At 47.6% G+C, this 15,467-nt stretch overlaps 1 protein-coding gene across 2 annotated transcripts in view; it reads right to left on the bottom strand.

Moving 5' to 3' along the window:
- The window catches only part of LOC147097724 (uncharacterized), a 342,880-nt gene that overhangs the window by 144,158 nt on the left and 183,255 nt on the right, over nt 1-15,467 (bottom strand). For both annotated transcript variants that reach the window (XM_085971762.1, XM_085971763.1), the window contains 3 exons: nt 9,633-9,677; nt 4,882-4,935; nt 2,517-2,561 (listed from right to left, as the gene is read on the bottom strand). In XM_085971762.1, the coding sequence (XP_085827888.1) occupies nt 2,517-2,561; nt 4,882-4,935; nt 9,633-9,677 (144 nt within the window). The remainder of the gene's footprint in view (nt 1-2,516; nt 2,562-4,881; nt 4,936-9,632; nt 9,678-15,467) is intronic.

The raw sequence follows: 15,467 nt of genomic DNA, 5'->3' as shown, positions 1-15,467 counted from the left end.
TTGGTCACCTGCCCTAATTTATCCTTATGTGGCTCGGTGTCAAATTTATTTGCCTTACAATACTCCTGTGAAGCGCCTTGGGACGTTTTACTACGTTAAAGGCGCTATATAAATACAAGTGGTTGTAATGTCTATTCATATCTAAAAGTTAATGGAATGGCGTTAATGAACTTCAAAATGTCAAACCTGGAACACAGCTTTACTGTAACAAACCAGGGCATTCAGAATCGGATCGTCGATACTGAATGAGCAAAATAAAGCCAAGTTACAATGAATAAAACTATCCCTGCCAAGTGGTTACATTCCCCAATGCGGTCAGATCCTTCACGTTGGGATCTGGGCTCCAAGTAGAGAGAAACATAGAAACATAGAAGATAGGAGTAGGAGTCGGCCATTCGGCCCCTCGAGCCTGCTCCGCCATTCAATGAGATCATGGCTGATCATCCAAATTCAGTACCCTGTCCCTGCCTTCTCCCCATATCCCTTGATCCCTTTAGCCTTAAGAAATATATCTAACTCCTTCTTCAATATATTTAATGAATTGGCCTCAACTGCCTTCTGTTGTAGAGAATTCCACAGGTTCACCACTCTCTGGGTGAAGAAATTCCTCCTTATCTCAGTCCTAAATGGCTTACCCCAGCTATCCCAGCCCACAATTTCGGAGTTTTCCATTTTGGCTCAGTTTTGGAAACACTCTGCACTTTGGAGTCAAAAGCGTTGTTGGTTCAAGCCCACGCAATCCAGGCCGATACTTCAAGTGCGGTGATGAAGGAACGCTGCATTGTCGGAGGCGCCGTCCTTTGGATGAGATGTTTGAACCGAGGCTCCGCATGGCTATTCAAAGATCTTACGGCTCTATTCAAAGAGCAGAGGGTTCTCCTGATGTCCTGGCCAATATTTCCCCCCCCCCCCTCAACCGACACCACACAAAAAAAAACACAGATTAGCTGGCTATTCATTCGTTTGCTGTTTGTGGAACCTTGCTGTGAGCAAATTGGTTGCCCTGTTTGCCTGTATGATAGTGACTGATTGTAAAGCTTTTTTGGGGAGGTACCGAGGATATGACAACGTTAGGATATAAGTGCAACCTCTTTCTTTCTTCTTGCACAGTAGCCTTTATTTTTAAACAGGAAAAAATAAATTGGGACACATAAACAGTGGCCCAGAAATTCGGATCTCCACGGGTGAGTACGCGCGGGGTACTCACCCGTAGGCCCAACGAAAGTGCCGGTTTCGTGCATGCACTGCGCATGCGCGGGAAACCGGCACTTCCGTTCCCCTGAAAGAAGGGGTTGACAGGTGGAACGCGTGCGCCGGAGAGGCAGCGTGTGCGCATCAAACTTGCGTGTTTTTTCCAGGTTTCTCCGGGGGGGGGTAAGTCTCCAGCAGTTGCACTTTTAAAAAGTAGGTGCAAGGCCCGCTTTTAACAAGGTAAGTGGTGAACTAATTAAAATTAAAACATTTTTTCCACAGGTTTATTATTTTTAAATACTTTAAAGAAAGGTAAGTTTATTTTTAGCCCCGTTAGAAAATGTAATTAATTTTTTCAAAAATTTAAATTATTGTTTAAAATAGTTATTTCACGTAATTTTTAGTTATTTTAAAAATGTGATTTAAAAAAAATGTATTTGAAGTTTTAGTGATGTTTTGGGGCTTATAGTATTTATAAGTTTGACAGCTCTTCCTGTCAAACTTATGAATGAAGCATTCCCTGCTACCATTGGCTCTCCATGGCCCACGTGATCCCAGGGGAGGCTTCGAACTAACTGCGCCCCTGGGATATGCAAGCACTGCGCGCCGGCAGTTGGAGGAGGCCCAGGATCGGAATCCCACGCGGGCCCACAGCTCAACAGCCGGCGCGCTAGGTAAGTGCAGGTCGGGGGGCTTGCACCCGCGGGAAGCCCCCCGACCCGAATTTCTGGGCCAATGAAAATTACGCTGCGGAACAAGACAAAGAAAGAGAGAAAATAAAGTAAGAGCTTGGTTTTATACGGGGTCTTTCATGAGACCTCAGGACGTCCCAAAGTGCTTCCACAGTTAACGAAGGACTTTTGAAGTGTCGTCACGGTTGTCATGTAAGGAAATGCGGCTGCCAATTTGCGCACAGAAAGATCCCACAAACAGCAATGAGATAAATGGCAGGGCGATATTGGTTGAGGGCTACACATTGGCCGGGACACCGAGAACTCCACAGTTCTTCTGTCAATAGTGGCCGCGGGATCTTTTACATCCACACCCGAGAGGGCAGACGGGGCCTCGGTTTAACATGGCACATGGCATGAGTAAACGTCCTCGGCTTTCTGGCTGCATATTATGGTAAATGACGCCTTTTAATTTTGGGCGGCCATCACAAGCCCACGTAGCAGCCCTGGAGTCTCTGTCCCCCTCTCGTGCAAGGTCTCACTTCGTGTCCTTTCTCTCCTCTCTCCAGTATCTTCACACCATTCAGCTTGTCACTCTATAACCACGCTCGGGTAGCAGGAACTACACCAACTGAAATCAGTTTGAGAACTTACCTTTTCACCAGGAAGTCCAATGGGGCCTTGAGGTCCAGGAAAACCCTGCAAAGAAGAAAAAAAATAAGAGACAGCTTCCTTAACGAAGAGGTTTACAGTAACTCATCTCGAGTGGCCTGCTGGTGACGCGAGGCAGGGCTCTAACTCAAGGTTGTCCAACCTGCAGTCCCGGGGAACCTGATACTTTGGTCCTCAAAACTGAAGCAATTCAGAGCTCCAGTTTCGTACTCGCTGATTGGCCCTGTTTGAGTTTTGTGGGCTTGGAGGTTTGGAAATGGCTGTTTTTTGGCGGGGGGGGGGGTATTTTTTAAGCACTGTTGCCTCATTGGTGGTTCAATCCTCAAATCAGCACTAGCTCTGTATCAGCAACTTGAGAAATAAGCAAATTATTGGGGACATGGTTTTGAAAAATGCAGTAAATGATGGTGCGGCTACCCCTTTAAAAAGCAAGGCTCCTCTCCCTCTGTAAGCCGACAGCATAATATAGTAATTAAAGAGGCATTATTCAGGATTGCATAATCTCAAAACGGCAGGATATTTTAAGATTTAACTAGATTAAACAGTTTGATGAATGTAAGGAGCGGGCTGCCAAGGGGAGCAGTGGGAGTCTAATTGTATCACCACATTTAACATTGAACGGTTCAATATCTGGGGAAAGATTGATAGAACTTACCTTCGGATATGAGATTTCCTAGATACTGGGTAGGGCCATAAGGGCCATGATGGTTTTTGCCAATCCTGCAGATTCCTATGTACTATTGCATCCCATAACCAATTTTCAATAACTGGAGATGCAACACCTGCCCTTTTACCTCCTCCCTTCCCACTGTCCGGGGCCCCAAACACCCCTTCCAGGTGAAACAGCGATTTACTTGTACTTCTTGCAATCTAATATACTGTATTCTCTGCTCACGATGCGGTCTCCTCTACATTGGGGAGACCAAACGCAGATTGGGCGACCGCTTTGCGGAACACCTCCGTTCAGTCCGTAAGGGTGACCCCGAGCTTCCGGTCGCCTGTCACTTTAATTCTCCACTTCACTCCCACTCTGATCTCTCTGTCCTCGGCCTATTACATTGTTCTAATGAAGCTCAACGTAAGCTCGAGGAACAGCACCTCATCTTTCGATTGGGCACTTTACAGCCTTCTGGACTCAACATGAAGTTCAACAATTTCAGATAATAATCCCTGCCCCCATTTTTCATGCAGTATGATTTTGCCATTCCCATTTGCAACATTTTCACAGGATGTTCTATCAATTCCTTCCTCCCCTCCTAAACCCCCCCGCCCCCCGTCTCTGCACCTGCTTAATATCTGTTACATCTCCAGCTTTTTCCAGTTCTGATGAAGGGTCCCAGACCCGAAACGTTGACTCTATTTTCTCTTCACGGATACTGCCTGGCCTGCTGAGTATTTCCAGCATTTTCTGTTGTTATTTCAGATTTCCAGCATCCGCAGTATTTTGCTATTATTTCAATATCTGGTAATTGCTAAGTACAGGAAACTTTCGATTAACCGGCCCCTAAATAACCGGAAATGTCGGTTAACCAGCAAAATTCAGGAGTAGGTTCAGGTAACTTTTATTACTTTTTTTACTCCATTTGTTGCTGTGCAAGGGTGTAGCTGCAGCTGTTGCTAAGCTACAGAGATGCTTGCAACTTCTGCCGATTGTTCTGAAGCTGTTGCTAAGCAACAGGGTTTGTTGCTTTATACGGAGCTCTCAGCTCCGTATCTTTTACTATAGCGTTCGGTTATCCGGAATTGTTGATGAACCGGCACCACGTCGGTCCCGTCCATGCCAGATAACAGAAAGTTTCCTGTACCATAAAAATGATCGACTAATACTATGCGTTGAAGTAAATATTGTCCAACAATAAATAATAATTTTTTTCCATTGTTCATTCATGGGATGTGGGCGTCGCTGGCAAGGCCAGCATTTATTTGCCCATCCCCAGTTGCCCTCGAGAAGGTGGTGAGCACAACTGAGTGTCTTGCTAGGGCATTTCAGAGGGGCAGTTAAGAGTCAAGCACATTGCTATGGGTCTGGAGCCACATACCGGCCAGACCGGGTAAGGACGGTAGATTTCCTTCCCGAAAGGACATTAGTGAACCAGATGGGTTTTTACGGCAATCCAATAGTTACATGGTCGCCATTACAGATACTAGCTTTATGTTCCAGATTTATTTAATTGGTGTAGCCTCTTAATTTTTTTTTAAACTTACGAAACTTAGAAGTTATAGAAAACCAAAGTCCTGAAACTCAGATAATTATGTGAGAGAACCGTACATGTTGGAAGACTAGGTTCAATTCTCTCTCGTTAACATCCACCTCATTCATTTTGGGGCAATTTCAGAGCTTTCTCACCTGAGGTCCTGGGTTGCCTTGTTGTCCTGAAGGTCCAGGTTCACCTTGAGGACCCTGGGGGGAGGAAGTCACACAGAGCATCATTCCATTTCTATATCGGCTACAACCATGGCATGCTCACCTTACTCAGACAGGCTTAAAGAGCTGGGTCTATTTAATCTAAAGCAACGCAGACAGAGGCATATTCTGTATTCACTGTCCTCCTCTACATTGGGGAGACCAATCGCAGATTGGGTGATCGCTTTGCTGAACATCTCCGTTGAGTCCGCAAGCATGACCCCGAGCTTCCGGTCACTTGCCATTTTCATTCTCCATTCCACTCCACTCCGTCCTCAGCCTCCTACATTGTTCCAATGAAGCTTGAGGAACAGCACCTCATCTTTCGATTCGGCACTTTACAGCATTCAGGACTCAACATCGAGTTCAACAATTTCAGACCATAACCACCGCTCCCATTTTTTCCGGACAGCAGGCGCTGGTAATGATTCTGCTGTTCATTTAACCTCTCCTGCCTTCCACCCTATCACAGACCTTCCCTTCCGTTCTTTCCTCCTCTCGCCCCCGGTCCCAGCCTCTGTACTTGCTTGAAATCTGTTGCTTCTCTAACTTTTTTCAGTTCTGACGAAAAGTCATTGACCTGAAACTCGGTTTCTCTCTCCACAGATGCTGCCTGACCTGCTGAGTGTTTCCAGCATTCTCTGTTTATTTTTCAGATTTGCAGCATCCGCGGTATTTTGCCTTTTTAGACTTAGAGGCGAACTGAGAGAGTTGGTTTGCGCGCCTATTGATAGATTAATTCAGAAGGACCAGGAGACATAAGAACATAAGAAATAGGAGCAGGAGTAGGCCAATCGGCCCCTCGAGATCATGGCTGATCTGATCCTAACCGCCAATCTACTATCACAGAACCATCTCCTGAATCTAACAGAATTAGACACACGAAATAGGAGCAGGATCAGGCTACACGGCCCCTGGGCCCGCTCCGCTACCCACAGGGCCATGTCCGATCCGAACCTAGACTCATGTCCAAATTCCTGCCCGCTCCCCGTAACCCTTAATTCCCTTTACTTCTAGGAAACTGTCTATTTCTGTTTTAAATTTATGTAATGATGTAGCTTCTACAGCTTTTTGGGGCAGCATATTCCATGGACCTACCACCCTCTGAGTGAAGTAGTTCCTCCTCATCTCAGTTTTGAAAGAACAGCCCCTTATTCGAAGACTATGCCCCCTAGTTCTAGTTTCACCCATCATCACAGAATCACAGAATCACAGAAACCCCACAGTGCAGATAGAGGCCATTTCGGCCCATCGAGCCTGCAGCGACACATATCCCACCCGATCCTCGTAACCCCTACACCAACACATATCCCACCCTATCCCCGTAACCCCACGTATTTAATCCCCCTAACACTAAGGGTCAATTTATCATAGCCAATCATCCTAACCCGCACATCTTTGGAACATCCTCCCCGCATCCACCTGATCCAACCCCTTCACAATCTTATATGTTTCAATAAGATCGCCTCTCATTCTCCTGAACTCCAATGAGTAGAGTCCCAATCTACTCAACCTCTCCTCATATGTCCATCCCCTCATCCCCGGGATTAACCGAGTGAACCTTCTTTGTACTGACATGGATCTATCTGCCATCTCAGGTGGATGTAAGCGATCCATTGGCGGTATTCGCAGAACAGGACTTGCTCTTATTGTACTGACCAACATTTATCCCTCAACAGACACTGCCAAGACAGATTACAGGAAACTCTCGTTTAAACGGCACCTAAATATCCGGAATTCTCGATTAACCGGCAAAATTCATACTCCGAAAACAACACCTCAATAACCGGAAATGTTGCCAAGTCCGAGTCCGAGTCTCCCGCGGTGGCCGAGTTAGTCAGTGGGGGTAGTTCTCCAAACTGCCACTACTCGGCTTCTTGGCGCTGTCGGGAGTCCGAACACCTCAATAACAGGAGTCTGACTCTTTGTTTGTTAAAAATAGCCTCGGTAGATAACCCTCTCCGTCATCCGGAATTTTTAATCAACCGGCACCATCCCGGTCCCGTCGGTGCTGGATACCAAAGAGTTTCCTGTATCTGGCCATCTATCTCACTGCTTGTGGGACCATGCTATGCGCAAATTGGCTGCCGTGTTTGCCTACATAACAGTCACTATATTCCGCAATTACTTCACTGGCTCTGAAGCATTGTAGGACATTGTCAGGACATGAAAGGTGCTATGAGGAGGAGCCCATATCAGGATTTGTTGATAAATGAGAGATCCGTTGACAGATTTATGATCAACTCGGGCTTCTCAAAAAACACTGTGCTTGGGTGATTTATTAATAATTTTAACAAATTTAAACTTGCCCGTAAAGCAACTGTGGCTCATGATTGCATGAAAGTATGAGCGCCAACGTCAGCGTTCTCACTCAGGCCAACATCCCCAGCATTGAAGCTTTGACCATGCTCGGTCAGCTCCGATGGACGGGTCACATTGTCCGCATGCCCGATAGGAGACTCCCAAAAACAAGCGCTCTACTTGGAGCTCCGGCACGGCAAGAGAGCCCCAGGTGGGCAGAGGAAACGCTTCAGCGGGAAGGCGCCAAACACTTCGAGTCTCTTCGCCGGGAGCAAGCGGAAGCCGAGCGCAAGGAGCGCACGTCAACCCAAGCACCCCACCCACCCGCCCCTTCAACCACCGTCTGCCCCACCTGTGACAGAGACTGTAGGTCCCACATTGGACTCATCAGTCACCTGCGAACTCATTTTTAGTGTGGAAGCAAGTCATCCTCGGTTCCGAGGGACTGCCTAAGAAGATGATGAGCACTACGTTGGGGGAATTTACTGCAAGCTCTTTCAGCTTGTATGTAGAAAACAAGATGGCAGGCGCAGAACGATTTGCAGCCTGTTCGCTTCAATGGAATTTATGTTCACGTGCAGCTGCTTAACAACACTGTCGAATGTGTGCTCCTGCACATTGCAATATAGCTCCAGGCTTCAAACACTACCAGAGCCACACTACGGAGCCAGTCAATCAAGCTGGACAACATTCAGAAGGCACTTAAATATTATGTCATCACTGTATTGTTTGGTGTCAGCATGGAGCCAGGGAAACACTTTCTCTAGTTTTAGGGGTAACCTGATCCAGCATCAGGGAATTTTAGGACTCCTGCACTATTCATTGAAGGATTTTTGTTCGAGGACCATTAACCAGTGCCAGAGGATCCATTAGTGTCAAGAAGTCAATTGGCAAAAACAACGAGTCTAAACCTCAACTCCAATCTCTCTCTCGCCCCCCTCCTCTGGTCCCAGAAATTCAGTTGCAATATAGTCTAATCAACCTTGAACTTTTTGTTCTCAACTGAAAAGTTTCCAACAAAAGTTTCTCATTAGAAACGATGCATTAGTAAAACCATTGAGTGTGCTGGGCTGTGTGGCTGAGGGTCAGTGGTATTCGATTGAATTATACTCATCGATTCAATGAAAGGCGATGTGATGGGGGCTGGCAGAACGAGGAACCACCCGTACAGACTCGAGAAGCAGGAGCAAGACTGGACGGCTAGATGGTTTCCCTTGCCCCCAGAGGAAAAGGAGGGTGGGAGTGAAGACCGACTTGGTACATGTCCTTCAAGAAGCCATCAGATGGAATCCTGGCAACCACACCGTACGACAGATGAGGATAAATTATTTCTGGATAACAATTAGTGAGTAGGGGAGCCTCCTAGGCCTTGACTGGTTGTCCATGAAGGTCAGAGATGAGGTTTTGCCAGAGGAACTGGCTACAGGTCACCAATATTTTTTGCCACTCCCAGGAGGTGGAGGGAGGGGAGGGTTGGTGCATTCTGATGAAACTAGCGGAGGGATTTGGGGCAGAAGTTGGGAAAGCACGTTACATAGAATTACATAGAATGTACAGCTCAGAAACAGGCCATTCAGCCCAATTGGTCCGTGCCGGTGTTTATGCGCCACATGAGCCTCCTCCCACCCCTCTTCATCTCAGCCTATCAGCATATCCTTCTATTCCTTTCTCCCTCGTGTGTTTATCTAGCTTCCCCTTAAATGCATCTATGCTATTCGTCTCAACCCCTCCCTGTGGTAGCGAGTTCCACATTCTCACCACTCTCTGGGTAAAGAAGTTTCCCCCGAGCTTCCCATTTGATTTGTGGACTTGTTTTCGCCCCTCCCAGTCTCCAACCCGACAACCCTCCAATAGCTCTGCACTCCTCCAATTCTGGCCTCTTGCACATCCCCTATTTTAAATCGTTCCACCATTGGCGGCCGTGCCTTCAGCTGCCTGGGCCCTAAGCTCTGGAATTCCCTCCCTAAACCTCTCCGCCTCTCTTTTCTCCTTAAAACCTACCTCTTTGACCAAGCTTTTGATCACCTGCCCTAATATCTCCTTATGTGGCTCGGTGTCAAATTACGTTTGATAATCGCTCCTGTGAAGCGCCTTGGGATGTTTCACTGCGTTAAAGGCGCTATATAAATGCAAGTTGTTGTTGGATTTATTAAGGGTTATCTTATATTTATGGCCCCTAGTTCTGGTCTCTCCCATAAGTGGAAACATTTTCTCTAAGTCTACCCTATCGAACCCCTTCATAATTTTAAAGACCTCGATCGGGTCACCCCCTCCGCCTTCTCTTTTCTCGAGACAAGAGGCCACTTTTTTTGTTTCTTTGATTGGCCTGAAGGCCTTTTCTCATCCTGGATAAAAAACATAATCAAAATCAGATTTAAAATTTTAAGCCTTACCAAGTTTCCCTTGAGTCCTCGGGAACCATCGGCGCCAGCAACTCCCTGAAATAACAAAGAACAAATGAATGCATCTCTATTTCTAATGGTCCGAAGGCTTGACACAGTTTATGCAGCAGCTGTGCTGGTAAAAACCTCACAAAATCCAATGAGATCTACAATCGGTGGCATGGGTCACGCTTTCAGTATTGATTGTAGGAAAAAAGACCTTTACACACCATTTCATACACCATTATTTCCTGAGGCCCAACAGTGAGCTGGTTAAGATAGGCCTAATCTACTCAATCTCTCCTCATAGGACAATCCCCCCCCATCCCAGGAATCAGTCTGGTGAACCTTCGTTGCACTCCCTCTATGGCAAGTATATCCTTCCTTAGGTAAGGAGACCAAAACTGCACACAGTACTCCAGGTGTGGTCTCACCAGGGCCCTATATAATTGCAGTAAGACGTCTTTATTCTTATACTCAAATCCTCTTGTAATAAAGGCCAACATACCATTTGCTTTCCTAATTGCTTGCTGTACCTGCATGTTAACTTTCAGTCATGTAGTGTTAATTCAGTCCACCATTGAAATATTGAAGCAGCATGTAGGTCACTTTCAGAAGGAAAGTGACACATGTTCACGTCAAGGAGGACTCATTGTAACATCCCCTGGATTACGCTATCGTATAAGTAGATATTGGACAGTAAGAGTTAAATCCAGCACGCAAGGGGTCTGGGGTCTGCTTATGGGAGCATCGCGCGCCTCTGGACCCAAGAAAGTATCTACGGCACACCTGGAAATGGTGTCAAGGAGATTTAGGGTACGAGAGGGACGTACTTACTTTGATGGACTGGTTGGGCTTTTATTGCATGTTGACTCAGAGGTCAGCATGGTTGACTTATTCTCACAGCTGAAGGAGGCTGTTGGGGAAGCTTTAATGCCGTCAAGTATTTGATGGATGTTTGGTCATCACGGATTGTAAACTACATCAATCGAACTGTCGCTAGCCTTGGCGCAGCTCAAGCAGAAGATGAATCTATAGTCAACAATTACTCAGATTTCTCTACAAGTACGATAGAGTTGACTTTAGATGAATGTAAACACAATCTAAGCTCAGAATCCCTCTATGTCAAGCCGTCAACCCTCCGATTCATGTTATATGAATTTCATGATCCAAACTTAATTGCAAAGGCCTGACCCCAGGGATATAAAGTTACCCAATTATCCCATTTGTAATAATCCTAGAGACAGCAGCACAACTCCGAAATATAACCGCTTCTTGTCTGGGAACTAAATAGATCTGCTACGTGTTTCAATGGGGATGGGATCGCCGAGTGAAGGATTGAAGGGGGTTGTGCCAGAAAGGCTTGCAAGTTGCCACTTTCATTTTCTGGATAATAAAGTGTCAGTTTCAAAGGCTCAATGGTTCATGTTTTACTGGGTTAAGTGTTTTGACTGTCAAGTTAAACACCACACAAACTGTCACTAAACACATCGAAAGCTGCTGATGATATTACAACAGTACAGCCTATTCCATGTCTACTTTAAATGAATATTACCGGTTCCTAATTGAAACCAAGAGCACTGGGTAATCTCTTCTTCTTCTTCTTAGGCAGTCCCTCGGAACCGAGGATGATTTGCTTCCCCATTAAAAATGAGTTCTCAGGTGACTGATGAGTCCAATGCGGGACCTACAGTCTCTGTCACAGGTGGGGCAGACGGTGGTTGAAGGGGCGGGTGGGTGGGGTGCTCGGGTTGACGTGCGCTCCTTGCACTGTTTGCGCTTGGCTTCCGCTTGCTCCCGGCGAAGAGACTCGAGGTGTTCGGCGCCTTCCCGGATGCTTCTCCTCCACTTTGTGCGGTCTTGGGCCAGGGATTCCCAGGTGTCGGTGGGGATGTTGCACTTTTTCCAAGGAGGCTTTGAGGGTGTCCTTGAAGCGTTTCCTCTGCCCACCTGAGGCTCTCTTGCCGTGCCGGAGCTCAGAGTAGAGCGCTTGTTTTGGGCGTCTCGTATTGGGCATGCGGACGATGTGGCCCATCCATCGGAGCTGATCGAGCGTGGTCAAACTGGGTAATCTATTAGCACACTGTCCTCCACACCTCTGGGACAAGAGTTGGGAATGCAGCCGATGCTGATGGGTTGAAAGTTCGAACGGCACCGAGGGGAAATGTTTCCAACAATGTCAAGTGGGCTTGGGTCAGAACTATCACCCTGGCACAGAGAGGTAGTAGAGATGGCTGGTGTGGGAAATGGCAACGTCAAGATTGGTGCAGTAGGGGAGCGTTCCTGAGGCCTGGGTCAGGGCGCACAGTTGGGGCAGAGTAAAGACAACGGGGGCGATTTTGCCAGCCCTGGGGAGACGGGTATGGAGGCAGGACTGCTGGGAAAATGGCAGAATCTGGGGGCGGGATGGGTACCCGACCCGCGCTGGGAGCTGCCTCCTCGAGGCGGGAAGGGGATTAGTGCCAATTAACTGCCTATTAACAGGCAGTTTTTTGGATTATCCCTATTTTGAGCCCTAAAGTGTGGGCTTCCCGACGGCTCCGAACCTCGCCAGGGTCAGCGAGACGAGCCGTGGGTCCGCGGGGGGTCGGAGGGGCCGAGATGTCCGGTGTGCAGGTGAGTGATGGGTGCACGTGTGCAGAGGTAAGTGTGTGAGGTGAGTCTTAAAAGCTTTACTTACCTTTGCTTCTTCCTCCAGGCTTCAACCCTTCAGGACCTCATCTCACCGGCAGAGAAAGCAGAATAGCTGCTGCATTCTCAAATGCCTCAGCCTTCTGCTTTCTGCTCAGGTTAGAGCTCTCTAAGTGAGCCTGTGTCCCAGGTCTCAACTTAGAAGACAGGTTGTCAGTGTTTGACAGCTTCACAGAGCTGTCAAACGATGACAATTCATCTGTCAAAAGCTCTTGACAGATGAAACGTCACTCGCTGACGTCACCAGTAACCAGGTGTCCCTTAATTGGCCTGCTAAGGCGGCTGGGCGGGCTTAACAAGGTCAATCAAGGGAAAATAGCGTGGGTTGGCCGGACGCCGATGGAGGCGGGACTAAAACCCGACAAGCAGCAGTCCCCCCTCCATCATGTCCACATTGGTAAAATCACCCCCAACTGTTCTTGGCATCTAACCATGGCCGAAGAGTGCCTGGTATTAACCGTCACTGTGGTGCCAAAATATGGAAGAAAATTTTCTCACCGCTGACTCACCACTTTGATGAGCATCAAAAATTTACAGGGAAGGCAAGAGATAGGTGGAATTGTTACGGATCTGACAGTTAAGGGGTAGGGCCGTTCCCACAGCCCACTGTCCCCGCCTGTTGGATCATGAGATTGGAACCTCATATTGGAGAGAGAGAGGTCTGCACAAAATGTCCGCCCACAGACTGCCTCCAGCCGGCCATTTCAAAGTAGAATTAACAAAAGGGGGGAAAATGAGAGTTAAAGGCAAGTGCACAGATGCCTTTTATAACATTTAGTGTTGCATGAGAACTCGAATAGCCTTCCCCTTTAAATCATTCAATGGGGAGGGTGTGGGGATTCGCCGAGACTGCTGAGGTCTTGTTTGATTCAACATCTGTTCAGCTGCCCCCACGGACTGTACTTTACATTTCTTTAGCTATTGATGCAGAACTGTGGAGGACGCAGGCATAACATTGTGTAAAATTACCATTAAATGCAGATAAATGACTCATGGGTTTGCCCAGATCCGCTCGGATCAGGAGTTGTGCGGACTCCGCCCGTGTAATTACTGTGCCCAAAAGTAAATCAAAACCCTTCATTATAAAAAGGATCATCGCTAAGAAGAGGTTATTGGTGTGTGAAAGATGACAGGGGAAATATTACACCGTAAAACGAGGAGCTAAAGGGCAGGATTTTCATTGGGCCGTGGAGTCGGGATTGGCGACGTCGGAGGGGGGGGGTGGGGAGGGGGGTTAAAATCCCGAAATTAGGGGTCCCGACCCCATCCCGCACCCAAACCCACCTCCATGCCAGTTTCAAAGCAGGCGGGTACCCGCCCCACACTGGGACCCGCCTCCCCGAGGTGGGAAGGGGATTAGTGCCAATTAACTGCCTGTTAGCAGGTAGTTAACAGGCAGTTTTTAGCCTAATCCCTATTTTTAAGGTTGAAGTGTGGGATTCCCGACGGCTCCAAACCACGCCAAGTTAGAGGAGTCGGGCCGTCGGGTTGAAGGGCTTGGAGGGGTCGAGATGTCAGTGTTCAGGTGAGTGATGTGTGCATGAGTGCAAAGGTAAGTGTGTTTGGTGTGTCTAAAGTGATTAAAGAAGTGTAAATTACCTTTTCTTACCTTTCCAGCCTTCCTTTCTTTAGGTCTCGGGAGTCCCTCATCTCACCGGCACAGAAAGCAGAATGGCTGCGAACTGTCAAAAGTGACAGCATTCAGCTTTTTGTGCAGGAGAGATTTCTAACTGAGTCTGTGGAGAAGGACTCAGGTTAGAAGTAAGACTGTCAATGTTTGACAGCTTCAAACAGCTGTGAAACGCTGATATTTCATCTCTCAAAACCTCTTGACAAATGAAATTTCAGTCTGTGACGTCACCTGTTGCCGGGTGGCCCTTAATTGGCCTGCTGGCGGGCTCAACAAGGTCAATCAAGTTAAAATTGCAATGATTGGCCACATCTCGATGGAGGCGGGACTACAACCCCAAAAGTTGTAGTCCCGCCTCCTACCCGATGCCCGAGTTAAATTCCAGCCCAAAGTCTCAATAGTCAAGATTGGACAGTCTACTGCACACACCTAGCCCAAGGGCGGTGTGCAGTCGAAGTCCGCAGGATGGGAACTGGCGAGCAGGATAGAATACAGGCAGTAGAGTTTAGAATGAGCCGAGGTTCATGGAGGACGGCCAGGAGAGCATTGGAATAGTCAATCTGGAGAGAACACAAGCAATGGGCGAGGATCTCAGCAGCAGACGATGGCGTAGGCAGGGGCGGAGACTGGGGATGTTACGGAGTTGGAAGCCGGTGGTCTGTGACGAGGGAGGATACGGGGCCAGAAACTCAGCTCAGGGTCGAATAGGATGCCGAGGTTGCAAACAGTCTGGTTCAGCCCGAGAAAGCAGCATTTAATGCCCATCCCTAGTTGCCCCTTACTCAACGTGCGTTTGGAGTCATGCATAGGCCAGACCAAGTAGAAGTGTCTGATTCCTTTCCCTGAAAGATATTAGTGAAGCACTTAGGTAGGCGTGTGCTACATTGGGATTCTATACAAGGAGAATGAATGGGAAGGGAATTAAGTCTATACACTCGGAGTGCTTTGGCCGACAGTATAGTGGGACTGATACCAACATGACTTGGCCGATGGGATGCTGTGTCATAGCAGTGAATAGGAAGAAGTCCGCCCATTAGAATTCCCCAAAACGGGAAAACAGGAGAAGAGGTTTCCTTTATTGGGATTCTGTGTACTGGCATGTGTATCTGGACTGCACATTCCTTTATTATAAGGGATGAATCACAGCTGAATCCGAGCCACTGAGACCATGCTGCAGCTGCGCAACAAAGTGGAAACCTGGCTCCGCTCCAAGCCTCCACGCTGAATCTGAAGGACTAGAGAGTTAGCAAAGCGAATGGATTCCCCTCGAGGAGCACAGACTGTTACCAGAGGCACACGTGTGCATGTGCGTGTGTGTGTGTGTGTGTGTGAGAGAGAGAGAAAGAACAAGGTTGCGATCTTGGCTCCGGAATCAGCTGGAATTCACAGCTGAATTACTCCAACAGTTCATGAGAGCGAGGCATCCGGTCCAATCATCTGGTCGTACCAAGAAACAAGCCCACACAGTAGAAGTCAGCTTCGGTCAGACGTCAAGAACGGAAACATTTCCCAAACGCTTCTTGTCT

This window comes from Somniosus microcephalus, chromosome 31 (assembly GCF_052327205.1).
Source record: "Somniosus microcephalus isolate GS21.2 chromosome 31, FLI_Smic_1.0, whole genome shotgun sequence".
Taxonomy (NCBI): Eukaryota; Metazoa; Chordata; class Chondrichthyes; order Squaliformes; family Somniosidae; genus Somniosus; species Somniosus microcephalus.
The sequence above is the reverse complement of the archived record's forward strand: the minus strand, read 5'-3'. Positions and strand labels throughout refer to the sequence as shown.